The sequence below is a fragment of the Episyrphus balteatus genome, chromosome 3 (assembly GCF_945859705.1).
Source record: "Episyrphus balteatus chromosome 3, idEpiBalt1.1, whole genome shotgun sequence".
NCBI lineage: Eukaryota > Metazoa > Arthropoda > Insecta > Diptera > Syrphidae > Episyrphus > Episyrphus balteatus.
Window position 1 is genome coordinate 99,755,036 of NC_079136.1, and position 25,218 is coordinate 99,780,253.

Genomic DNA, 25,218 nt, shown 5'->3' on the forward strand with positions numbered 1-25,218 from the left:
GGGAACTAAAAAAAGTCTTAAATTTTAGTTTTAGTATCCGGACACTAAAAAATATAATTAAAAAAAAACTTTTTCACTATTTTATTAATAAATTATCAAAATGTATCATATTTACTCAAAACTAACAATTTCCTTTTATAATAAAATCAATAAACAGGTCTCAATTTTCTTAGTTTTTGCAAATGCTTCCCCTATTTTTTTCTTACACAAAATCATTTTCAAAACCTCACCCCTGATGTCGAACACTTAACTGAAGTATATCTCTTAAACCATTCAGGGGATCTGCTTGAAACTTTGCATTTATATGTGAAATACATCAGAGAAAGTTTATTTGTGCTTTTATTCGAAATTATTAGGATGATTTACCTATTAATCGCAAAAGAATCACAAAGTGTCCGGATACTAACACTGTCCGGATACTGGTGCCTTTACCCTACAGTGTTGTCTGTGAATATATGTGAAAGCCACCACGTTGGTAAATGACGTTAACACGCACACATTTATAGATTCACGACATTCACCACATATCCAACACGAACACAACTATAGATTCACAACATTCACCACACCTCGCAGCTTGTAGGCAAACGTCATATTAGACCGCTCAGTTTCCAGTCTTATTATAGTTTGTTTATGATAGAAACTATGAGAATAAACATAAAACTCAGTTTTGATCCAGGGAAATCTATTTTGTTTTTTTGATAAAAATGATTACTTATCAAAAACAAATTATTAATTTTATAATCAAAATAGCAAAAAAACAAAACCGACTTGCCTGGATCAAAACTGGGTTTTGTTTTTTTCTCATAGTTTCTAAAGCCAGAGCTGAATGACATTGAAATGAAACCACAATGCAGGCACCAGCTTTCCAATACAGAAAGAATTATCGAAATTGGTTCACTCAGTCCAAAGTTAAAGTAAAAAAAAAAACAAAAATACAGATGAATTGAATAGGTATGTACCTCCTTTTTGGAAGTCGGTAAAAGAAGTATGAAGCATATCGTCGGTCTCATGAGAAAACCTCGTATCTCCCAAAATAAAAATTTTACAGGAGAGACGAAAGAGTAAACAAACAACAGAGTAGTTGGGAAGAAAAGCGCTGTGCAAAATTTGAATTTAAGTCTATTTAGAGTTTTCGGAATGACCCCAAATTTTCTGGGTGAGCAACCCAGAAAATTTGGGGGCACTTGTTGACACGAATGTCAAAGCGATGTTTTATCGTTATTCTGTATATCGTCGGTCTCATGAGAAAACCTCGTAACTCCACTTTTTTTCAAAAATGACTTTTGAATGCCATTATCTTTAGAAAATATGTCAGCGGAGCGGAGTTACGAGGTTTTCTCATGAGACCGACGATATACAGAATAACGATAAAACATCGCTTTGACATTCGTGTCAACAAGTGCCCGGCTAGCTCAGTCGGTAGAGCATGAGACTCTTAATCTCAGGGTCGTGGGTTCGAGCCCCACGTTGGGCGAAATAATTTTTTTTTTATTTCAAAACCAAAAACAATGGGATGGGAAATTTTTGTATATGTATTTTTTTTTTTATTATGAGCGCGCACTAAAGGGGTGTTGGGTACCCTTAATATGTATGTATACACAGTACGAGCTTTAGGAAAAGAGGAAGGAATGTAAAAGGATGCACATTGCTTTTAAAGTTCTGAAAATTAAAATGGGGTATGGGCGGGAAAAACTGAATCGGGTAATGCATTCCACATTCTAGTAGTGCGACTAAAGAAAGAATCTCTGTATTTGTATTTTTTTTATATGTTGTGTTTTTTATACTTTTTTTAGGTACCAACGTTTTTTTGCTTTTGCGTTTCAATGTGGTGCTAGTAGGTAGCATTCAAATTCAAATACATATAAGAATGAAGCATTCAAAAATAAATTGAATACAAAATTTTTTAAACGATGTTTTCGCAATATAAAAATCAAATTGCATTTATTAAAAAAAAAACTCGAGAATAAATAGGTACAAATTTTTATTTCATAAATGCAAAAATAAAAAGCGTAAACATTTGTTTGATTTGTGAACAGAACAGTTTTGAAAAAGGGGTCGATGAATTTTTTCGAAATTTCTCGAAACTGAAATGAAATAAAAATGCAGCTATATATTTCGCATTTCCATACTTATTCCACTTATACCTTGATACCTACTAGAAAAAAAAGTATTTAAAAAAATTATTCTATTCCATTGCAAATAATTTTCATCCATTGAGGATAATAAATCTGCTTCGAACCTCGCTCCAAATTCTCTAAAACAATGTTTCCATCATAAATGTTCGAGTACTTATATAGGATTTAAATTGCTTTATTCCATCATATCCTTCATTGAATGACACTCCCTGTAGAGAGAATTATTTTATTATCACGTCAAAAAATAGGACATCGTATCATATTGCATTCAAAAACTATGCCAAACGTCCTTCTTAAATTCTGGCATTCAAATTAGCAAACTACAGGGACAATTCACAATAGTGTATTTAGTTTTAATCTGCTACCAACAAATCGGAGACAACAACCAAAATTACTTATGCGTTTAATCTCAAAGATGTCGCTATAAACGAGTACAAAGATTTTTTCCGCACGTGGTTCGATTGTCAAAATGACATTTCTAAAATGTCAGATGGCAACCAAATGTAAATAAACATTTTTTATTCAGGTCTAGGCTAAGATTTTAATCATCTTTTTAACAAAGAACAAAATAATCCAAGAAACATTAAAATAATGGAATTATTAAAAGAACTAGTGGGCTTTATGTCCCCTAATCAACGAATTGACCTGAAAGCCGTAGCGTTAACAGAAGTGTTAAGTATGTTAATTGAATACGAAAACAACTTAATTTACATCAAGCTTTTTGACCAGGTTTAACTGGAACTCCTGAGGGTAAATCAACGCTCCTTGGCTTTGATGAAATGCTAGCAGCAATTTTTGGTTTAACTTTTGACTCCAACGCAACCATTTCTAAAGATGCCGTTTTAACCTTAATCAATTTAACTGCAGAAGAAGATGGTGCCAAGAAAGTTTTTGAGACAAGTAAAACTCTTCATCCAGTAAGTTTGTCTTAACACCTTATCGTAACACCTAATAAATTAATCCTTTTAGCCATTTGAAATAATCAAAGAAGCTGTGAAACACATTACAGATGTGAATTCAGAGTTGGCTGATCCATGGACAATGGTTCTTAGTAATTTGACTCGTGTAGAACTTTTGGCTGGACAAATTCTAACCGAATTGGAAAAAGATGAAAAGACACTGCTGAATTTAGTTAAAGCCTTTTCCAAAGTGGATTACAACAACAAGAAAGCAAAACTACATTATTTGGGTAAGAAGAAGAAAAAAAGATGATTAGATTTAATTTAGCAGTGCTTAAAAAAAAAAAAAACAAAAAAAAATAATTCCTGGCCCATGGGGGGATCGAACCCACGACCTTCGCGTTATTAGCACGACGCTCTAACCAACTGAGCTAATGGGCCACGAGAAATTGGGTGTCCAATAGCAAAAACATTCTTCTGAGAAAAAATGAAAAAAATTATAAAGAGGAACATTAATATAAATATTTTTAGCCATATTGTTGTGGTAACTCAATATTTTACTGAGTAAAAATTGTATGTCGTTAACAAACAATTACTCGGGCTTATCACAAATTCCATTTGTATCGGATATTTTATACGATTCAAGAAAAACAATCACAAAATCCGATTGTTGTGGCGATTTGTATGAAATTTTCCATTGCGAACGGATTCCGTGATTGTTATCACAACAAAAACATTACTGTTAAAAAAAGAGCCAAGTTCTCCTATGTTGAAATTATGCTGGCACAAAAAGTACTGAAATGTAAAAGTGTACCAAGTTCTAAAGCTTGGCTTTAAATTTGTATAAATAGAATTTTGATTGTTCTCTTGACAAATTAAAAATTACAGATTTTTAAAGCTATTTGAAAAATTGCCAAGAAAACAATCAAAATTCTATTTATACAAATTTAAAGCCAAGCTTTTTTTTTGTTTTTTGTTTTTTTTTTTTTTTTTTTAATTCAGAACTCCCCAAGAATGGAGCAGATATGGTTAATTAAAACTAGAGATGCCGCGAACATTGATTTGGCCGAAAACCGAATATTCGGCAACGCTCCTCGGCCGAATACCGAATATTCGGCCAAGGATAATCAGAAAAAAACGTTGGTAATTTCAAAATTTTTATACTTTGTCTCAAGAAAGATGTGGCTTACAAAATTCCCAACAACATCGTATTAGCTGTGTTTTATTTTCCTCGTGATCCAGATCAGATCATTGTTTTTATTAGCTTTACAACAAAAGCCGGATTTTGTTTTGTTAATGTTTCTCAAATAAATACAATGATCAGGGGTCGAACTACTTCATACGTTCGTTAACGTATTGACGCTATATGTCTCTATCATTTTCTTCTGATTAAATAGAGAGAGCAATAGTCAAAACGTTAACGAACGTATGCCGTAGTTCGACCCCTGATCTGGATCACGAGGAAAATAAAACACAGCTATTGTAACAATGAATAACTGAACTACTTTTAAGATAAATGTCTGAACACACTACCTACTACTGCAAAGGTAGACATCTAAAATCGAATTACATATGAGGACTGTTCGCCAAGATCGAACATCGGACCCATACAATAGGTGGTCAACGCATACTACAAAATTTCCAATTTTGACAACATTTGCTAAAGTCTACCTTTCCTTTCTGGGACAAGTGTTTACAGTAAAAGACTATTTTTCGAAGCAGGAATAGTCTACGGATAAACGTAATCGTTTACTACACAACAAATGCGGAACAAATAGTTTTCATTCACCACAACTGGCCTTCAGTAGATGACAAGTACTAAAATTACAATTTTTTAATAAAACACACATTTTGGTATAATAATTTAAGTCTTTTTTCTTCTCCATTTGGTATTCGGTATTCAGCCGAATACCGAATAACAGAAAAATAGGCCGAATACCGAATAGTGGCCGAATAGTTCGCGGCATCTCTAATTAAAACAGTTTATATCTTAAGTTCTATTTTTCGCATCGACAAGAAGTATTCAGGCTTAGGGAAAATGTCGTAGCATTAGTCTTAATATTCAGAATATGAATTTGTGTTAGTTTAGCCTACTCATATTAGTAGGAAAACTCACGTTATTCAACCTTCCGAAAACCATAATATAAGGCCGCAATTTAATACTTTTGAATTCGTTATTAGAACGCATAAGGCTTTAAAACTGGATACTCACATTTTGGTTATACTTCCACTCCTAAAATTTGCTGTGGGCTCTCGGTCAATAAAAGTTTAGAAAAAAATGTAAACCACCGTAAACCACAGCAAATGAACATTTTGTTTAACCTTAGCAATCATTTCTTATTGTTAACCGTCCAAATTTTACTAAGCTAAATACTGACTTATTAATAAAACACGTCTTTTATTATCAGTTATTATAACACTATACCATACAAAAGTCAAAAGTAGGTACCTCGTTAATAGGTTAATAGCAAATTATTATATTTATGTAGGCAGTTCGTAAAAAATCAGCCCCTTATTCTGTAACTTTATCACTGGCGAGAATTATTCTTGAATAACATCTGTTCCTAAAAATTTAATTTCGTCGGCGTAAAGCAAAATTGTTCTAAGTCCTTAAGAAATCCTATGTACTTAGAACGATTTGTATTATGCAAAGCTAAGAAAAAATTTGCGCGAGAACGCTGTAAATCTAATCTGATTCCAAGCCTCTTTTTTAATGTTAAATGTTAAAATGTTAAATAGTTCTTTTTTACTTATGAATGATTTTTTTAATAAAGCGAAGATGGTCATTAGTTATTCCACATTCACTTGGTACCTTCACCTTGGAGAAAGGTTGAAGTTAAATTAAGAATAGGTTACACTGTGCAAATAACCTATTCTTAACTTACACATAATGCAGAAAACTTCAAGCGATTATGAATACTAATTCAACCTTATTAGGAGTAAGTGACGCAGATCCAATGAGTATAAAAAGTCCGTTGAAAAGCTGCTTGCTTTGTCTTCATTTGTTACAGTCTGTTTAAAGAAATGTATTGGATCCATTTGATTTTGAATTGAGAAGTTTTTTGCGGCAAAAATTCCTTGTTCACTCAATCAATTGTGATTTCGGTATAGTTAGCAGTGATGATGGTGATACACTATTTGATAAGTTCGTTCTTCGTTGATACGAAATAAAAAAACTTTGATTGAATCCAATTTAATTCGTTCAGTTCGAATGGAACATTCCCATTACCTATAGTTAGGCATCTTCTTGAGATGAATTTTTCTTAATTGACTGATTGTATGATATTGCCTTTTTGACAGGGTTCTCATTTTATATCCTTTAAACATGACAATATCAACTATGTACATATGTCGGTCGCTTTATGAAAAATCGTTAAAACAGTTTCTGAGAAAAATAAAGTTTTAAAATAGTCTACGATTTCCTAAAATTCTTAAATACCAAGTTTCGAAGAAAATGGCTTCAGTTTATATATATAAAAAAACATAGGTACCTTCAAATAATTTCGGGGCTTACTTTTTCACATTCCCTTTAACTGTTATTTCATGTCTGATTCGTATCTTAATTTTATTAGGTAGGTACTTATTATATCCATATCGCTGAATAATTCTTCTTATTATTTTCGAAAATCTAATTTATGAACATGTTTATTGTTTTTTACAGCTCCAATTTTCTGCAATTTAACACAAACAAGTCGAGGAAGAGAAATTGTCTGCAATTCCAAGTATGATTTACTCCGAAGAATCATTCCATTTGCTTCATATGAAGATAGCATTGTTCGTCGTGGCGGAACCCTTGGAATTTTGAAAAACATTTGCTTTGATCCCGTTTATCATCATGTGATACTAAATGACAATGATGACATTCTTTATTGTCTTCTTTATCCATTGGCAGGTCCAGAAGAATTTACTGACGAAGAAAACGAAAAATTTCCAATGGAATTACAGGTAATATTCTATCATTGGGGAGGTTCAGAAACGTTAGGGACTTAAACGTTAGGCAAGTTTCGGGTATCTTATTGGTAATCTAATCTTGGCAACATTATTTGAAAGCTGACTGGAAAGCTAGCCAAGAAAAATCTCCCTTACTTGTTTTACACGTCTTACTTTTTCGTTCAAAAAATTTTGTTGACTAATCTAGTCCTTAATTTTTCCTGGACGTGCTATTAGAACAAATTCAAGAACTTTACCATTCTACGTCATTTTTGTTTCTATATAGTATTTGGGAGAAGACAAAACCCGTGAAGAAGATCCTGATTTACGAAAAATGATTCTAGAATCATTGTTACAACTGTGTGCGACAAAAAAATACCGTGAATTACTTCGTGCAAAGGGTACCTATGAAATTTTGCGTGAATATCACAAATGGGAAACGAAAGTTAACAAAGACAATGAGGCGTTGCTTGCTTGTGAAAATGTTGTTGATATTTTAATAAGGTATGTAAAAATAATTTTAATCTGGAAATACAAACATTAACCATAACCCTTTTTGTACAGAAAAGAGGAAGAAATCGGACTGGATAACTTAAAGGATGTTGAAGTTCCAGAAAATATGGGCAAACAATTTATTGAGGATGATGAAGCTTACTTGAAAGATTAGGTAGAGCAAATAAAAAGAAATAAAAATATAATGTTAATGTAATATTTTGTACATGTAATTAAATTTTTTTTATTTCAAAATGATTTGATTTTTTTGTTCGTAGAACGAATGTTAACCCCCTATTCCGGTACTCTGACAAAATGAAATGATTAATTTATCACCATTAAATTCAAAATATAAATATTTTTCCATAGAACTTATCACAGAAACAGATAGCTCTTCTGAATACTAATAGATTGATATGAGAGATAAATTGATGTTATATTCATATCTCGGAAAAACTCAGTTTTTTAAGCTTTAAATGGCTGATATTTCTATTATATAATCACTATTATTGTTAGACGGGGAATACATTCTGTAAGTTTTATTTAAGACTTACCAAGGGGCATTTAAATATTCTACATACATATATCCTTTGTAAGATATTTTGGTAAAGAATCCAGCCTCTTAATCTACAAGCTTTTTGCAAGCAAAAGTTCTCAAATTGAAAACGCAAAATAATTATTTAAATTTTTGTGAATAGTTTTTTTATTTCGGTATTTTTTGTATTTTTTTTTTTTTTTTCGTTTATAAGAGCTATATTTTTCATTTACTTGCAGCTCGTGTTAAAATCGTTTTGTTTTTCATTAATTGGTCATCATAATACCCTTTTTATTTCAGTAATTTGCTATTTCTTTTTGTTTAATTTGCAATTCATAAAAATTACGAAATTTTAATCTTGTTTGAGCTTTATTTTTTGATTTCAAAATATTTAAAATATTAATCTTTTTCTTTCGAATAATACAGCATTTAATTTTGTTTATTTCTTTTTTAAGTTTTATATTTATGAAAGCTTGAAAAATATTAAGAGATGCATTATCTTTTAGTTTTTGTTTTTGTTGTTGTAAATTTCTTAGAATATGGAGAGTTTAAAGTGTATTTGTTTCGTATATAAAAAGAATAAACAAAATTTTATATAATTATATATTTTTTTTTTGTTTTGCAAAGCGGTGTCGATTATGTCAGGCCAAATTTCTTAGAACTAATACAAATATATAAGAAATTTTATTTGGGTTTAGGTATATATATAAAATTTAAAACAAAAAACAATATTTAACAATCCTACAGTTAGCCATTAATAACATACATTACTATATCGTTTTTGTTATTTTTTTATTTTAATGAATTTTTATTTATTTTTATATGTATTTTTTTAAATTGCTTTAAGGAAACCATGTAAAGCTCACATTTCTTTTTAAATATATATAATGTATTTGTTTTTGCCTTAAGGCAAAGTTTTAAGTTTAAGATTAAATATTTTGTTGTTTAATTATAACCTGTTAAAAATAAACAAACATTCGTTGATAGAGTTTTAAATTTTGATTAGTTTTTCATATGCCTAAATGATAGTTTTGATGCTTTTTTTCTCTTATTTGTTATTGTTAAATATAAAAATGTGAAAAATTGTTTTTTTTTTTTTATTATTTATATTAATTTATCGTTTTGTCATTGCAAAAAATTAATAATTTGTTCTATAGTTTTACATAAAAATTGGTCTGCATTATATTTTTGTTTATGTTGAAATGATAAAATGATTTTATCTTATTTTTTTCTTAGCATGTTTCAAGCCGAAATAATTTTTTTTAATAATTTTTTTTTTAATTCTACAGTAAAGAAGAATTTTGATATTAATTAAAAGATTTTGTTAACCAATTACTGTTTCTTTTATAATATTAATACAAAGTATTGAATTAATGATATGCAACTACGAGATACATACATACATACATAAACATTATAAATATACTGTTTAAGCTGTAAAACGATAAATATACATTTAGACCAGTGCCAATAATTTTTGAAAATAAAAAAATTATTAGCAGCATATGGGTGGTGGGAAAATTTAGGATAAATGGTATATGAAAGGGGAAAAATAAATTGCCCACGAAAAAATTGGGGGAAAGGGGGTGGGTGGGCGAAAAAGTGGGGTGGGTGTCAAAAATCATGGTTTTTTACGATTTCTGTCAAAACTAGACGTCCTACCGAAAAAAGTCAAATACAAAAGTTGTAGGTAGTATAAATGTCTACAACTTTTACTCAAACAATTTTTTTCTATAACCTCAAAAATATTGGAAAAAATGCAAAAATACGATTTTTTGATTTTTTATTTTTATCTTTTACAAAAATTTTTGGATTTTAACAAAACTTGGTTAAAAACTACTTTGTTATGTTTTCTATCTATTAAACATTTTTTTTGAGCAAAAATTGAATTTTTGGATTTTTGACGAATTTTATTTGAAAAAATAGCCTATTTTTCAATCAAAAAAGTTACCGAAAAAATTTTTGATATTTGAAAAGTTTGAAATGAAATTATTTAGATTAAAACCTATTATTTAAGATTGTGTGGAAAAACTATACTTTTGTTTTAGAAAATATTGAGAAAAATTGAAAAAAACAAAAAAACGATTTTTAAGATTGATTTTTCCGTAAATGACAGTAATATTGGCGAGAAATAATTTTCCATAGAAACTAAATTATACTTTTCTAATAGCCTTTGACCTTCTTAATTTGAATCTAGCATTAGAATAGCTCTAACGTGAAAAGTTTTTGAGATATTGAATTTTGAACGTCCAAAACACTATTTTTTGTGATGTTTTGCATGGTAATATCTCAAAAAACGTGATGTGATAGAATTTTTCTGACTTCGGATTCGAGCTCAGCGCACAAAAAACCATTAGAAAAATATACTTTGATTTCTATGAAAAAAAACTGTTTGACTAGTGAATTTGAACAAGGCATTCGATTTTTTCTTCCATGTTCGAATTCACTAGTCAAAAAGTTTTTTTTATAGAAACCAAAGTATATTTTTCTAATGGTTTTTTGTGCGCTGAGCTCGAATCCAAAGTCAGAAAAATTCTATCACATCACGTTTTTTGAGATATTACCATGCAAAACATCACAAAAAATAGTGTTTTGGACGTTCAAAATTCAATATCTCAAAAACTTTTCACGTTAGAGCTATTCTAATGCTAGATTCAAATTAAGAAGGTCAAAGGCTATTAGAAAAGTATAATTTAGTTTCTATGGAAAATTATTTCTCGCCAATATTACTGTCATTTACGGAAAAATCAATCTTAAAAATCGTTTTTTTTGTTTTTTTCAATTTTTCTCAATATTTTCTAAAACAAAAGTATAGTTTTTCCACACAATCTTAAATAATAGGTTTTAATCTAAATAATTTCATTTCAAACTTTTCAAATATCAAAAATTTTTTCGGTAACTTTTTTGATTGAAAAATAGGCTATTTTTTCAAATAAAATTCGTCAAAAATCCAAAAATTCAATTTTTGCTCAAAAAAAATGTTTAATAGATAGAAAACATAACAAAGTAGTTTTTAACCAAGTTTTGTTAAAATCCAAAAATTTTTGTAAAAGATAAAAATAAAAAATCAAAAAATCGTATTTTTGCATTTTTTCCAATATTTTTGAGGTTATAGAAAAAAATTGTTTGAGTAAAAGTTGTAGACATTTATACTACCTACAACTTTTGCATTTGACTTTTTTCGGTAGGACGTCTAGTTTTGACAGAAATCGTAAAAAACCATGATTTTTGACACCCACCCCACTTTTTCGCCCACTCACCCCCTTTCCCCCAATTTTTTTGTGGGCAATTTATTTTTCCCCTTTCATATACCATATATCCTAAATTTTTCCACCAACCTTATGCTGCTAATAATTTGTTCAACTTTTGCCCTCTGAAAACCGGATTGGCACTGGTCTAATTTGGCGTGACGTTCTTTTGAATAACTAAACTAGATCTATAAAAAAAGAACTCCGAGGAGAGTACGTATTAATATTTAACAACTTAAGGTAAAATAAGGTAAATAGGAAGTGAGCTCAAATCTTATTATCATAACAATCAACAAGTGGATTTCTTTTTAGATTTTCAAATGATCTGATTTTAATATGTTCAAAACGATTTTATTTAATTTTTAAACAACATTTCGGGAGGTCTCAATTCTAAGATTCTCTGCATATTAATATATCGCCGTTAGGGCCAGCAACTTGTCGATTTTAGCAGACTATTTGCTAAACCAATTTGTTCTGATCTTTAAAACAGAGTGTTTTATATTATTGCAAAAAAATATTTAAAAAAAAGTACCGAAATTTATCAGTGTTGATGGTCATAATTTTTAAAGCTTATTTTTTGACAAAACGAGTTTATCAAAGTTTCTGAAACTAAAGTTTGAAGTTATCTACGTAGGCTTAATGGTTTTGCGAAATCTTTCTATTACAGATACTGATTTAATCTGAAAAAAGTACCAAATTCAGAGTTTCGTAGGAAATATTTGAAGTAGGTACAATAGGAACCAGGGAATTTTTTTTGGGATTCGTATCCGTATTTGTAACATTGGGGTTGGCTTGTAATAGCGACCACAGTTTTTTTTAATACAGCCAAAATGGACGCAAAAACTAAAACATAAAGTGTGCACCTGAAAATACTATTCAATCCCATGGAGATTATGAACCTTATTACGATTTACAAATATCAATTGATAGTGTATACCTACAAATTAAATTTCGATATCTTTTTACTTTTTTATGAAAAGTTTTGAAAACATAGAACGATGCCAACCGTTGTTAATTGAAAGTTATTTTTTTTTAAAAATCCATTGAAAAGTTGATTAGTTTTCCCATAAATTAGATTTTAACATAGTTCCCAACATGAGTGAATGTACAGAAGAATATTAACAAATTTTTTTCAGGGGTTTGCTCTGAAATAAAAGTAAGAAAATGAGTTTTTTTTTAAAACATGGAACTAATTAACTTGCAGCAAAATGGCGTATGAAATAAAAAATATTTTGATTTATTAATTATTTCTTATTATTAGACAATGTTTTAGTGAAAGAATTGTAAAAAACAAAAATCAATTATGAGCGGAAAAAGCAAAATACTGTTGCAAAGTCGGGATTTTTCGAAATGTCACAAAAACTGCATTAAATCGAAAACGATAAGGATTTGGAATGAACAAGTTACCAAATTCTGAGAGCCCTAAAGTTGGCCTATCAGCAAATTTTGTTTGATCCATTTCTTTTGGGACACCCAGTATATAGTCACTACTTTTAAAGTTGTATATGTATATGCTCCAGTTCTATCCATCAGAGCGCCAAAATTAAGTTCCTCAGTTCAAGAAAAAAATTACAGAGCTTCAGCTCTCATATTAAAATTTGAATTAAGTTAAAGGGGAATGTGCATTTTGGACGTTCGGCAGCCATTAAAGGAAATTGGTATCAAATGAAAGAGCTGTAACTTAAGAAAAACTTTTTAAATGGGCGCATTAAGAACGTAAGATATAGCAAAATTAGTATTGTTAATGCATCGTGCAATGTCTGAAGGACAAATTGAATTATATTCTTATTTTAAATATGAAATTTTGTCATGTCATTTTGTTCTAAGTCTGAAAACATAAATCTTCAATAAACTTAAAATATAAGGTTTTTAAGCCCACTACTTTGAGATTTTGTTCGAGAGTTTTTATATTATTCAAACTAACAATAAATTGAACAATAAAACTCTCAAAATTGACCCGAAACTGTTGTTTTAAAAAGCATATATTTGTTATTCTATTTGGTGAGATATTCAAGATAAAGGTCTTCAGGCACAGAGAAAATGACAGATCACCATATATTATGTTGCCATTAAGATACACGTTGAAGTGATAACATAGATGCAGTCTTTCTAAAGTCTTAAATCCAAAAATGCATTTTATCTGTTTGTGAAGTACACCAGAAAGATACAATTTCTGGGCAATATTTTAATTACATACATCAAAAATATACGAATCCACGGCTGCGCTACGTCCATGTTCTATGTTAATTTGTCCATTCTCCTTTATTGATAAATTCATGCAGTGGATTTTCAAAAGGCGAATTTGACTGGCATACATAAAAGTGAATTTGGTTTCGAAATGAATGAACTTAATTTCAAACACTGTGAAATTTGTTTGTAATATGGTGAATTATTTTTTTCATAAGGTTTAACTTCATTTTTGCAAAACAATGAGCTTAATGTTAAAAGCCTTTTGGATCTGAAGGCTTATTCTTTAAAATAAAATAATCTAGGTGTCTGAGTGAAATGTTTTTAAATTAAACCATCGAAATCTTTAGATCATTGATAAAACGAAATTTGATATTACTTACTTATTATGTTATTAATATATTAAATTTTGTATTGCTAAAATATTTGATCATTTATACAGAATTTTGAGTTTTAATTTATAATATTTACTCTACCCTCGTTCCTTTAAAATCAAAAACAAATTATTTAAAATAAAGAATGTCACACCTTTTAATTTATCACCTATCTACCTACTAAACGGTTATTAATTATAGTTACATATTTACATTAACCAAATAGCATTTTTGTTTTTACCTGCATTTATTTATTTTGATTTTCTATTTCTATTTTATCGTATTTTTTATTTTTATTTTCTTTTTTTTTTATTTATAAATATTTATAAAACGAAAATTCCTACAACTATATTCCTTTTGATCCGCTTAAATTTCTTATCTGTAGGTATATAATTTTAACTTTTACCCAACCAAACTTATTTAAAATAAATAACAATTAAATTCTGTATTTGTAATTATATACTTTTTAAGTTAACAAAAAACAAAAGAATAATATATGTAATTTATCAACACTTAATTATTAGTTATTATTTACGATAACTAATATTCTAAAATTAAATCACATTATTTTGTGCAAAAATCTAACTACAACGCTTTTCGTTACGGTAAAATTAATAATATATAATTATATTCTCTTAAATTAAAAATAAAATATTAAAGTAAAAAAAAAACTTAACAAAAACACTACAAATTCCATGTGTGCTATCTGAATAGTCTCGAGAGTGTTGCCATCGTCAATATTAATATTCGAAATTGCAGTAGTTGAGGTTGTATTCTTACTGCTGGTGCCGTGTTGCATGCATCTGCATCGTTACAACTCTGCAGGCATCCATGAACATACCTGTAGGGAATTGAAAATTCATTTTACTTAAAGAGTTCGCCCCCAGGTAGTAGTTATCATTTAGTTGAAACAAAAAAAAATGGTATTGGAGTATACGAGTATGTATAATGAAAAAGGAATAATAATTGTTACCTGTCGTCATAGTAGAACTTGCCACAATGAGACATGCGAATAATTTCTGTATCTGTCGTTAGAGTTCCGCTATCCAGAGCACATCCTCGTACTGTAATTGTTTCACCGGTATCATCTGCAATAACAACAATGACAATGTATAACTATGCATAATATTTACATACACCTTTATAAATAAACAGGCTTGCCAAAGAGCTTAACATATATTTCAAATAAATGTTTTTATAGGGAATTTGCAAAATAGTTATACAAAATCATAACCAAATTTCAAAAGTATGGCAAATCATTTCAAGTCTGTCTGTCAACCTGTGAACCTCCTAGAGATGGAATCTGGATGAACCTGCTAAGGTATAATTATCTTGCAGTTTTATAATCAAAAACGAATACAAATTCAACAAATATAATATTTACTAAAAAAAAAAAAAACACGTATACGCCATAGTGAACCAACTAGTTTCCAATTTTCCTAAGGATACAGCATCTTTCGTGCTTGACGAATGCCAAATTCAGGGTGCTGTTCTAAATAAAAGTTGAAAATTTATTTTCTGGAAACTTCAAACTGTTAATTAATTTGTAGCAATATAAAAAATAAGTGAAGATTTGGGATGAATAAGTTACCAAATTCATTATGAGAAACTCTATATATTTTCCTTTTTAAAAGTTTTGAAATGAAACAATTTGGCAAGCCTGGTATAGAAATTGCAAAGATTTTAAAGAACAAAATATGTAGGTAGATACACACTACACATATTTATATATATGTAGATACCAACCGTAATAACCGGCGATTTTGATGCAGGCTGTAGCTGGAAATAGTCCATCACGTCCTTTGCGGCCACCCATGCAGGGTGATTCCAGTATTTCTGTGGTATAGTTATTGTGGAAAGGATCATCGCACGCCTTATTCGCTCCATTGTAGGAAACACACTTGAAACAGTCTATGCAATTGGCTGAACCACATTCGGGGTCGCAAACAATGAAAGGAGCAGAATATTCAGATTAATTGAAATAGATAAGGATGTATAAGTATGTGTTTGTATAGAATACAATCAAGATATACCTACCTTTGTGGATGAGGACTGCAAATGCCACTGTAAAAAAGCTAAGTATGTGAATATGTAAATCGACGGGTTGAGTCATTCTAGTTGCTTGCTATATATTGTTGTTACTTCGTGGTTCGATTCAAGGACTATATTCAGCTGATTTGTATTTTCAAGTCAAAATTCATTCTCAGAGTTGTTATCTGAAAAAATAAAATAAAGCACAAAATTTAACAAAAGATGTGAAAAGAGATTTTTTTTAAAGTAAGAGATAAGTGTATGTATAGTAGGACGGATTTTATTTTATAAAATTAGCAATTTGTATTTGTTTTGTATTGCCAACAATAAATTTTAAATTCCAGCCTAACTATTTGTTCCAAAAACTCAAGGAATTGGCTTCGAATTAAATATATTAACAATATTTATAACTTTAATGTTTGGACGTAATCCGTGGTTACAAACGATAACTTTTTTTTTTATTTTTTCAAAAATTAAAAAAAAAAATTTTAAATATTTTTTGTGTTAAAAAAACTTAGATGAAACTTACAAATTATATACATAGCACTCCTCTAAGAAGAAAGAAAACAGAAAACTAAAAGAATGAAAATAATTTCATAACTTTTGTTTATGTTTTGTGGACTTTATGAATAATATTCAATTTCATAGAGTTTTTTTGACCTGTAGTCCAAAATGCGTTTAACTATAATTGACTGAAGCGTCGGATGAAACGAAGGGGAACAGCGCTGGCAACCGCCCTCGACGGATGAAAACTTATCGAAAATACAAAGAAAACAACAACAATTGGCAGTAGCTTATGACTCCGTCCGCTTATTATGGTTCTGGCTTTAATCAAATTAAAACCGAAATTTTACAAATCAAGGGGCACGGTAGTGCCCAGCCAAGTTCTCTAGCAACTTTGGCACTACACCCTTATTTACAGGAAACAATTCAGGCCATTTTCGACCCCCCTCTAACTTTCATACCAAAGATGCTAAACATTTCAAACTACATTTGTTGAGCTGGTCAAAACCAAACACCTCACAAAATTTCAGCCTCTTACGATGAGTAGTTTCTGAGATATAGGGCTTCAAAAATCGCAAAAACCGTAACTGACTGACTGACTCACTCACTCACTCACTGACAGATCATCAAAATTATGGAGAACTTCCCGTTAACGTAGAAGCTTGAAATTTTACATGGTGATAGGACTTGTGGTGTATACAAAGGAAAAAATCGAAAATTTGAGATTTTCAATTCAGGGGGCGTGGCATCCGCCCATTTCCGCTGAATTTTCATAAAATATTATACAGCTCTTCTGATTATCGTAGAATCTTGAAATTTGGTAGAATGGTAGAGCTGGTAGTTTATACAAAGGAAAAAATTTAAAGTTTGAGAATTTCAGCCAGGGGGCGTGGCAACCGCCCATTTTCACTGAATTTTCATCAAATATAGAGATTTTCAATTCTACAGCCATACCTTGCAAAAAGAAGTTTGGTAGAATGGTAGAGCTAGTAGTAAATACAAAGGAAAAAATTTAAAGTAAGAGAATTTCAGCCAGGGGGCGTGGCAACCGCCCATTTCCGCTGAATTTTCATAAAATATTATAGAGCCATTCTGATTATCGTAGAATCCTGAAATTTGGTAGAATGGTAGAGCTGGTAGTTTATACAAAGGAAAAAATTTAAAGTTTGAGAATTTCAGCCATACCTTGCAAAAAGAAGTGAAATCACAACAAAAACATTACTGTTAAAAAAAGAGCCAAGTTCACCTATATTGAAATTATGCTGGCACAAAAAGTATTGAGATGTAAAAGTGTACCAAGTTCTTAAGTTTGGGTTCAAATTCGTATCAATAAAATTTTGATTGTTTACTTGGCAATTTTTGAAATAACTTTAAAAATCGGTAATTAAAAGAAAAATTGTCAAGAGAACAATCAAAATTTTATTGATACGAATTTGAACCCAAACTTAAGAACTTGGTACACTTTTACATCTCAATACTTTTTGTGCCAGCATAATTTCAATATAGGTGAACTTGGCTCTTTTTTTAACAGTAATGTTTTTGTTGTGATATATTTTTACAAAATATGATTCTAACAACTTTTTATTAAGTACACTGTGGTGTATACGTACTTTTTTCTTTAATTTTTCTAAGCTCAAATTATGAGAATCGAAAAGAAAAAATTGAGTAAAAGTGCCTCTGTATTCAATTCAATTTCAGCGGTTTGCAGAATTAAACACTTTCAGTCATATTTATAAGATTTTCTGAAATACTCCAGTCAAAGCGTCGGAAAAAAGGGCCTCACCTTGCGATGAGAGGCACTGTCTGTTTTTATTTCATGGATCGATGGGGGTATATTTAAAAGGCTTAAACCCAATTTCTCACCACCTGATCATTCTTTTTAGCGGAGTTATTCACAAAAATGCATTTTTTGGGATATTTTACTTCTAAGCTAATATCTTTGCTCCAGATTATCGTAGACCAAAAAATAAACATACATTCTCTTCCTTATAATATTTTCTATCGTTATATGTAATTTCATTGTATTTGAGTGAGTAAATATAAAATGGCAGCCATTTAAAGTCAAATTCCTGTTGTTAAAAAACACATTTTTGTCATTATTTCGAAAAAAGCTTATATCATGATTGACATTTTTCTAACCTATTTTGTAGCCCTGTTCATGTCCTGCATTTTACAGAAAAAATGAGCTCTTTATCACCAAAGATGGCCGAGCTATTGATAAATGAACGCATGCAAAACCGGTGCGAAAACACTCAAAAATATCGTTTTTTGGGAATAACTCGACTTCAGAATGTCCTACGGCAAAAAATAAAGCAATGAATTGTTCGTTACAACATTTTCTATCAATTTAATGCACAATCTTTTTGTTGAAACAAATAAAAAATAAGTAATATTAAGTCAAAGTCGTTTTTTTTGTTTAGCAAACTCTTGCCTTATTATTTTGTAAACGGTGCGAGTATTGGCTATTAAAATAAAATATTATTGTAGTCCTTTAAATTATCTACAATTTAAAAAAAAAATTAGCTCTCTACGACCCACACGAGCCGAGTAATTAATTTTTTAAAAAAGGTCCAAATGACCAACGAAAAAACATAAGACAAATTCTCTTATAACAAGAAACAATGAAAACAACCCCTCTCACTGAGAACTAGTATTCGAATCATAAACAAGGGAAATTTTTTTGAGTTTTCGTACGGATTAATGCTTTCTTAAAATTATAATAGCTCGGCTCCCGTGGGTCGTAGAAAGCTAAATTTTTTTTTGAATTGTAGGTAATTTAAAGGACTACAATAATATTTTATTTTCTTAGCCAATACTCGCACCGTTTGCAAAATAATAAGGCAAGAGTTTGCTAAACAAAAAAACGACTTTGACTTAATATTACTTATTTTTTATTTGTTTCAACAAAAAGATTGTGCATTAAATTGATAGAAAATGTTGTAACGAACAATTCATTGCTTTATTTTTTGCCGTAGGACATTCTGAAGTCGAGTTATTCCCAAAAAACGATATTTTTGAGTGTTTTCGCACCGGTTTTGCATGCGTTCATTTATCAATAGCTCGGCCATCTTTGGTGATAAAGAGCTCATTTTTTCTGTAAAATGCAGGACATGAACAGGGCTACAAAATAGGTTAGAAAAATGTCAATCATGATATAAGCTTTTTTCGAAATAATGACAAAAATGTGTTTTTTAACAACAGGAATTTGACTTTAAATGGCTGCCATTTTATATTTACTCACTCAAATACAATGAAATTACATATAACGATAGAAAATATTATAAGGAAGAGAATGTATGTTTATTTTTTGGTCTACGATAATCTGGAGCAAAGATATTAGCTTAGAAGTAAAATATCCCAAAAAATGCATTTTTGTGAATAACTCCGCTAAAAAGAATGATCAGGTGGTGAGAAATTGGGTTTAAGCCTTTTAAATATACCCCCATCGATCCATGAAATAAAAACAGACAGTGCCTCTCATCGCAAGGTCAAATGACGCTTTGACTGGAGTAAAATGGGAGTTCTTAGATTAGATTCTTCCAAAGATGTTTACATTCATTTATCATAAACTAAATAGGAATACATTATTTGTTGTGCAAAGGTAGGGTGTTTTCATAAACGTCGGAAATCTGCGTCGGTCCAATCGTCTTTCTGCTTTGCTGCATTAATGAACACACCAATTCTGCAGAATAATTGCAGGCCTGCGTTTGTACAATTTTCAGCAGTCACTGAGTGTTCATAAACGTCAGAAAAAAAATATAAAAAAATTACCATAGAATGAGTTTTGTTTAAGCCAAAAAAAATTCTTTTTCAGTTCCCGAAAATATTGTTTTTAATAACACGAAAAATTTGTAAACCGTGTTACATTAGGGTGGCTAAAAAAAAATACTTTCTTCTATTTTTTATGCGTTTGAAAAAAAAAATGATTTTTAGTGCACAGAAAATTTGTTAAGTGCGTTTTTGCTATAGTAATATTAAATTCATGCCAAATTAATTAAATTGAATTCGGTTGAATTCCAAGCGTAAATGTTAAATACCTATACCATTTTTCTGAGCCCCCTAAGTCGAAAATACCTACCCCAATTTTACATTATATTTATAAACCATGTTTTACAAACTTTCTCTGCAGTGAAAAATAATTTTTTTTGTAATTAATTAAAAAAAAAAATTTGAACCACCCTAATGGAATTTTTTTTTTTCTTCGATAATTTGGTCAAAACAATATCCACGTTGATTTTTTTTGGATAATTCAAGCATTTGTAGAAGATAACATTTTTTAGAGCCACCCTAATAAGACAAAAATTAATATAAACTCCTTTTCTCAAAAAACACGATTTCGAAATTTTCTGTGCCATTAAAATTTAAATTTTTCGAAAAATGAAAAAAGAAACATTTTTTGCACCACCCTAATTAATATGTTTACTTTTCATTTGTTTTAACAATATTTACATTTATTAACAAAAAAAAATCGAATCAAGAGTCAAATAAATTTCTTTTTGAGTTCTGCAGCAATAAAATTTTGGCTGCGCAATCTGCCCGATGTTGACGACATGCTGACGTTTATGAACAGCAGAACTGCAGTTGGACTAAGTTAGTCCGATCGCAGATCTGACTTTATGAACACGACTAACGCAGGCCTAAGTTAGGCAGACGTTTATGAAAACACCCGTACTGTTTTCAAATATTGCTCACAGTTTATGTATTTATAAACGTATTAAAGTCGAGTAGTTTTTCGAAATTTAATTTTTTCACACTTTAAAGGGAAAAACCCGATTTTTAGCAAAATAAAAAACCGGCTTATTTGTTATTTTAAATTAAATTACATACCACAAAATTTTCCAATAAGTTATTTCTAGAGAAAAACTACAAAATTTACCAGGAAGTAAGTAGATTTAAAAAATAAAACTATTTAGCATTTAAATTGTGTGTTTTTATTTTCTTGCAATTAATTAATATTTGATATTCACGGTAGATTTCAGCCAAAAGAATTTCTATTCCTTGAGTATTTAGACTTTATTTATTTATATTAAAATAGACTTTTAAAGTTTTATTTGGAGCAATTTAAAAACATAATGTTTAAATGTTTATATTTGTTTTTATTTCAGCCAGTTAATCTGCATGCAATTTTTTTTTTCAAGTTTTAATGGTTTACAAAAAACAAAAAAATATTCCAACGCTGCTAAATGAGATTTCAAAGCATGTAAATTGCTTTTAAAAGTGCAAAGCAATTTTGCCAACAATCTAGTTTGTTCATCTTTTATTCATAACCACACATGACGACAAGATACCCAAGTTTTTGCTTTAGAAAAACAAAATCCAAAGAATAATGTATCCTTAAAAGTCTAGCTCTTGTCTCGTCCTTCTTTTATTCAAAAATTCATTACGTAGAGGTGCAGGAGTATACTCTTAGTACATTTTTGTGACAAAAGAATAGAAACTAAATTAACTTTTCACAACAAAGACAATATAATTCAAAGTTGCAGACAAAAATGTGAACTAAATTTGTTTTTTTTTTTTGAAATTTTTTTTATCATATTTTAATATTGTTAACCGTTACCGCAGTTATATATTAATCACGTGCACTAGCCACAAATTTTTCTTTTTTTTTTTGGAAACATTAAATTTCTGTTGTTTTTTTGTAGGAAATTTTAGACATTAAAGGAATATTTCTTGTCGCATATTACAGAATATCAAAATACGGGTCTAGATTCAGGCGTAATTTATAGTCGTTACTCAAGTTGATATTTTTCTCAAATTCAGTAATACCTTAAGCATTCGCTAAAGCACAGCTAGTCCTTATTCATATTTAAAATAGACCAGTCGATTATGTAGAGTAAAATCATTACTGCCTTAAATGTTTGAATGCGCTATTCGCTCCAAAATTACTTGAAGTTTATATAGTCAATCAGAGTACTCATGATACACAATCATATGAGTGCATATTGAAAATATAATTTTAGCTCATTTAAGTATTTTAGAGCTCATGAACCATAGCCTTTACGCATACAATTTATTTCTATATTAGCTTTAATAAAATTGAGAGGACCACATAAAGGATATGCAGTGCATTTATGATCACTTTATGGTTGGTATATGTATGTATATGTAATGTTCGTATAAACTGTAGGAGATGTGATATTTGTCTGACTATGAGTTAAGTACTATAGCAAAATGTCAGCACTAAGAAGAAAATTGATTTAAGTTCAGCTCATGCTCTCGTAGGGTCAAAGGATGAAGGATGGAAAATTGGAAATCTAATAAAATTTGTATGAACACTGAAAAAAAAGAACATTTATAATGACGAAGTTAATTTAACATTTAACTTTTTCTTAATTATAAGTATGTAAACATACTAATAATTCAGAAAAAGTTAGTAGGTACAGTTATTATTTTTTTTTATTATAAGTGAGGTTTTTTTTAAACAAGCTTATTATTTTCCTGTATTTACAGTTAGATAATATCTAACAAATTAAACTTAACAAAACACTTTTTACTTAAAAATAACAAAAAAAAAAATTATTATTTAACAAAATTTCGCCCTTAATGTCGCCTCTTCCCCAACATCGACAAAATTTCTTTAAAATGTATGTAGAGGCAGCTCGGCAGACGGCTAAGGCCATGCTTAAATGTGACAAATGTTTAACTTAAACAATGTAAAAAAATGTATCAATATATGAATAAAGTTCCATAATAATAATATAGAGGCAGCTCTTAAAATCTACAAGTAAACTAACATAAAAGTGTTTTGAACAAGCAAGAGCAAGTACGTGCGACCCCGTTGTGCATTTTATTTTAATTGAGTTTCAGTTCAAATTTTCGTAAGCTGGGGGCTATTTCTCGACAAGCTACATCAACTACATCAGCTACATTTACTACATCGAGGACCCTAAAAACCAATAGTAAAGCTCCATTTAACATTAGGAAATATTATCCGTGAGGCCCGATGGGACGGAGATATTGAAGTTTAAAGTCGTTGATGTATCTGATGGAAATGATGTAGCACGCCGAGAAATAGGCCCCTGTTTTCAAAAAGGCAAATTTGGCAAGAACAATTCATTTGCAATAAGAATCAAAAATCAAAAGTGGGCATCAAATTTATTCTGGCTGCAGGGGTGCACTGTGTAGAAATAAATGGTAGATTTAAAAAACATGTATATAAGACATATAGGACATAATTTATGTATATGTATTATGAGGTTATGACTTAAAGGGTTTTTTATTAATGCATATATAAATTGTATGCTTCTTTTTGAAGGCCTAAAAATCTAGTCTTTTGTTTTTGTACTAAAACTTCTATTCAGTGGAATTTTTTCTTGAAAAATCAAAAGTAAATTTATCAGAGGCCACCATTTTGTTTATTTTCAAAGAAAGAAAAGCTTCGAGCAATGTGTAAATTATTAAAAAAAAATGTCCTTTGGATGCGGACATGCGGAGGCTGGATTCGAACCCAGATCTCTGGCGTGATAGTTCATTGCACTAACCATATTGCTTCAGAAGGTAGTACTTTCTGAACGTGATTCAACAAACATATGGCGATTACTTAAGATTTAAGAAACATTATTTAATAATTTAATGTTGTTGATTTTATAAAATCAATCAAATCACTGACAAATAAAAGATTGTGTGTCATACTTCTCACTCAAAGAAATTCGCTTTTATCAAATATTTTCAAGATTTCGAATTCAATCTAATAAACCGATAAGAAAGAAATCGATTTTTATATTAAACTTATTTATAACTAAACTTTAAAATATTAAATTCTTTTTATACATTTGACACAATTAATTTTCTTAGTGCTGCATTATATTTTTCTTTGTGTATGTATATACTATACCATAGACTTAAATGAGGGATAGTGTCAGTTGCTTGCTCTTGGGCTATGAATTTAGCTCGATTAACATAAGATACCAAGTATATTGTACAATGTACATGATGCTCCTCGGAGAAGGATTTTACACTTCAAAATAATGAATATGCAATGATTAAAACTGTAGCTACTAGAAACAATTTCTCATATGAAATGAAGTTTCTTCCTCAAGATGAAGCTAACATTTTAATTAAAAATTTTCATTTAAAATAGCAATTTCAAATGCAAATAAAATACACAAAATAGGAGAGCCCTGGTTTTCTTTTTTTTTTGTTTAATATTAGTGGTATGTAAATATCATAGAAGGAAAATATAATATTAATGGCCTTTTTGAGTAGAAGGCAAAGTCTTTTATTAATAAATTGATCGGAATGCAAATTCATTTTGATTTATTCTAAGAATAAGGATTTTGGTTATTCTTTATTATTAATGAGAAATAAAGGACTCTTATCTTAAGGCGAACCAATGGAGGTTTTAACCTTGAACCTTTTATAGAGAGTCTTATTTGGTTGATACTTTTTGCAATTCATTCGATTATGTCCTTGGTATTTTCAAGAATTAGGAATTTTAAGGAAATGGTTATTAAATCGTTGTACCTAAGAAGTCATAGTAAGGTTTTCAAAGGCACTCACACACATTTGTCAATTTTGATAATTTTCTGACAACTTTAACAGTGTATCGAACTCTTAAGTAAAATATTTCAAGAAAACCTGTAATTTATCTTTTTTTTTTGTATGGGTACATTCAAAACTAAATCACGATTTAGACTTAAAACTTTGGGAATCATATTTTTTAAAATTTACTATTCACACACACTTTATTGAGAAGTGTGCATTGTGCAACAAATGCTTTATTTGTTACCTTCAGTCTTGTATCAATATTTATAACCGGGTTAGTTAATGATGGAATGACAGGTTGGCAAAGTGAAAGGCCAATATTTCTTTTTAAAAAACAATAAAAAACACATAAATCCCCTTACAGATAAATAATTTTTTTATCTCCGTTTATTAATC

General features: G+C 29.6%; 2 protein-coding genes and 2 non-coding genes across 7 annotated transcripts in view; 2 read left to right on the top strand and 2 right to left on the bottom strand.

The window, feature by feature from the left end:
- Positions 1-1,404: 1,404 nt before the first annotated feature.
- Positions 1,405-1,477, top strand: Trnak-cuu (transfer RNA lysine (anticodon CUU)). Its single transcript has one exon. It is a non-coding gene; the product is annotated as a tRNA-Lys (tRNA).
- Positions 1,478-2,623: 1,146 nt separating this feature from the next.
- LOC129916158 (protein HGH1 homolog) lies at positions 2,624-7,717 on the top strand. The gene is made up of 6 exons (XM_055995961.1): positions 2,624-2,814; positions 2,868-3,055; positions 3,108-3,327; positions 6,699-6,982; positions 7,254-7,471; positions 7,532-7,717. Exons 1-6 carry the CDS (start codon positions 2,730-2,732, stop codon positions 7,632-7,634), a joined length of 1,098 nt encoding a protein of 365 aa, XP_055851936.1. The 5' UTR covers positions 2,624-2,729; the 3' UTR covers positions 7,635-7,717.
- On the bottom strand, positions 3,405-3,478 carry Trnai-aau (transfer RNA isoleucine (anticodon AAU)). The gene has a single exon. It is a non-coding gene; the product is annotated as a tRNA-Ile (tRNA).
- Positions 7,718-11,399: 3,682 nt separating the features above from the next.
- Positions 11,400-25,218, bottom strand: part of LOC129917217 (uncharacterized) — a 97,276-nt gene continuing 83,457 nt past the window's right edge. For all 4 annotated transcript variants that reach the window (XM_055997618.1, XM_055997615.1, XM_055997617.1 and 1 more), the window contains 4 exons: positions 15,841-16,019; positions 15,550-15,726; positions 14,777-14,891; positions 11,400-14,644 (listed from right to left, as the gene is read on the bottom strand). In XM_055997618.1, coding sequence (XP_055853593.1) covers positions 14,506-14,644; positions 14,777-14,891; positions 15,550-15,726; positions 15,841-15,916 — 507 coding nt within the window. In that variant the 5' untranslated portion in view covers positions 15,917-16,019 and the 3' untranslated portion in view covers positions 11,400-14,505. The remainder of the gene's footprint in view (positions 14,645-14,776; positions 14,892-15,549; positions 15,727-15,840; positions 16,020-25,218) is intronic.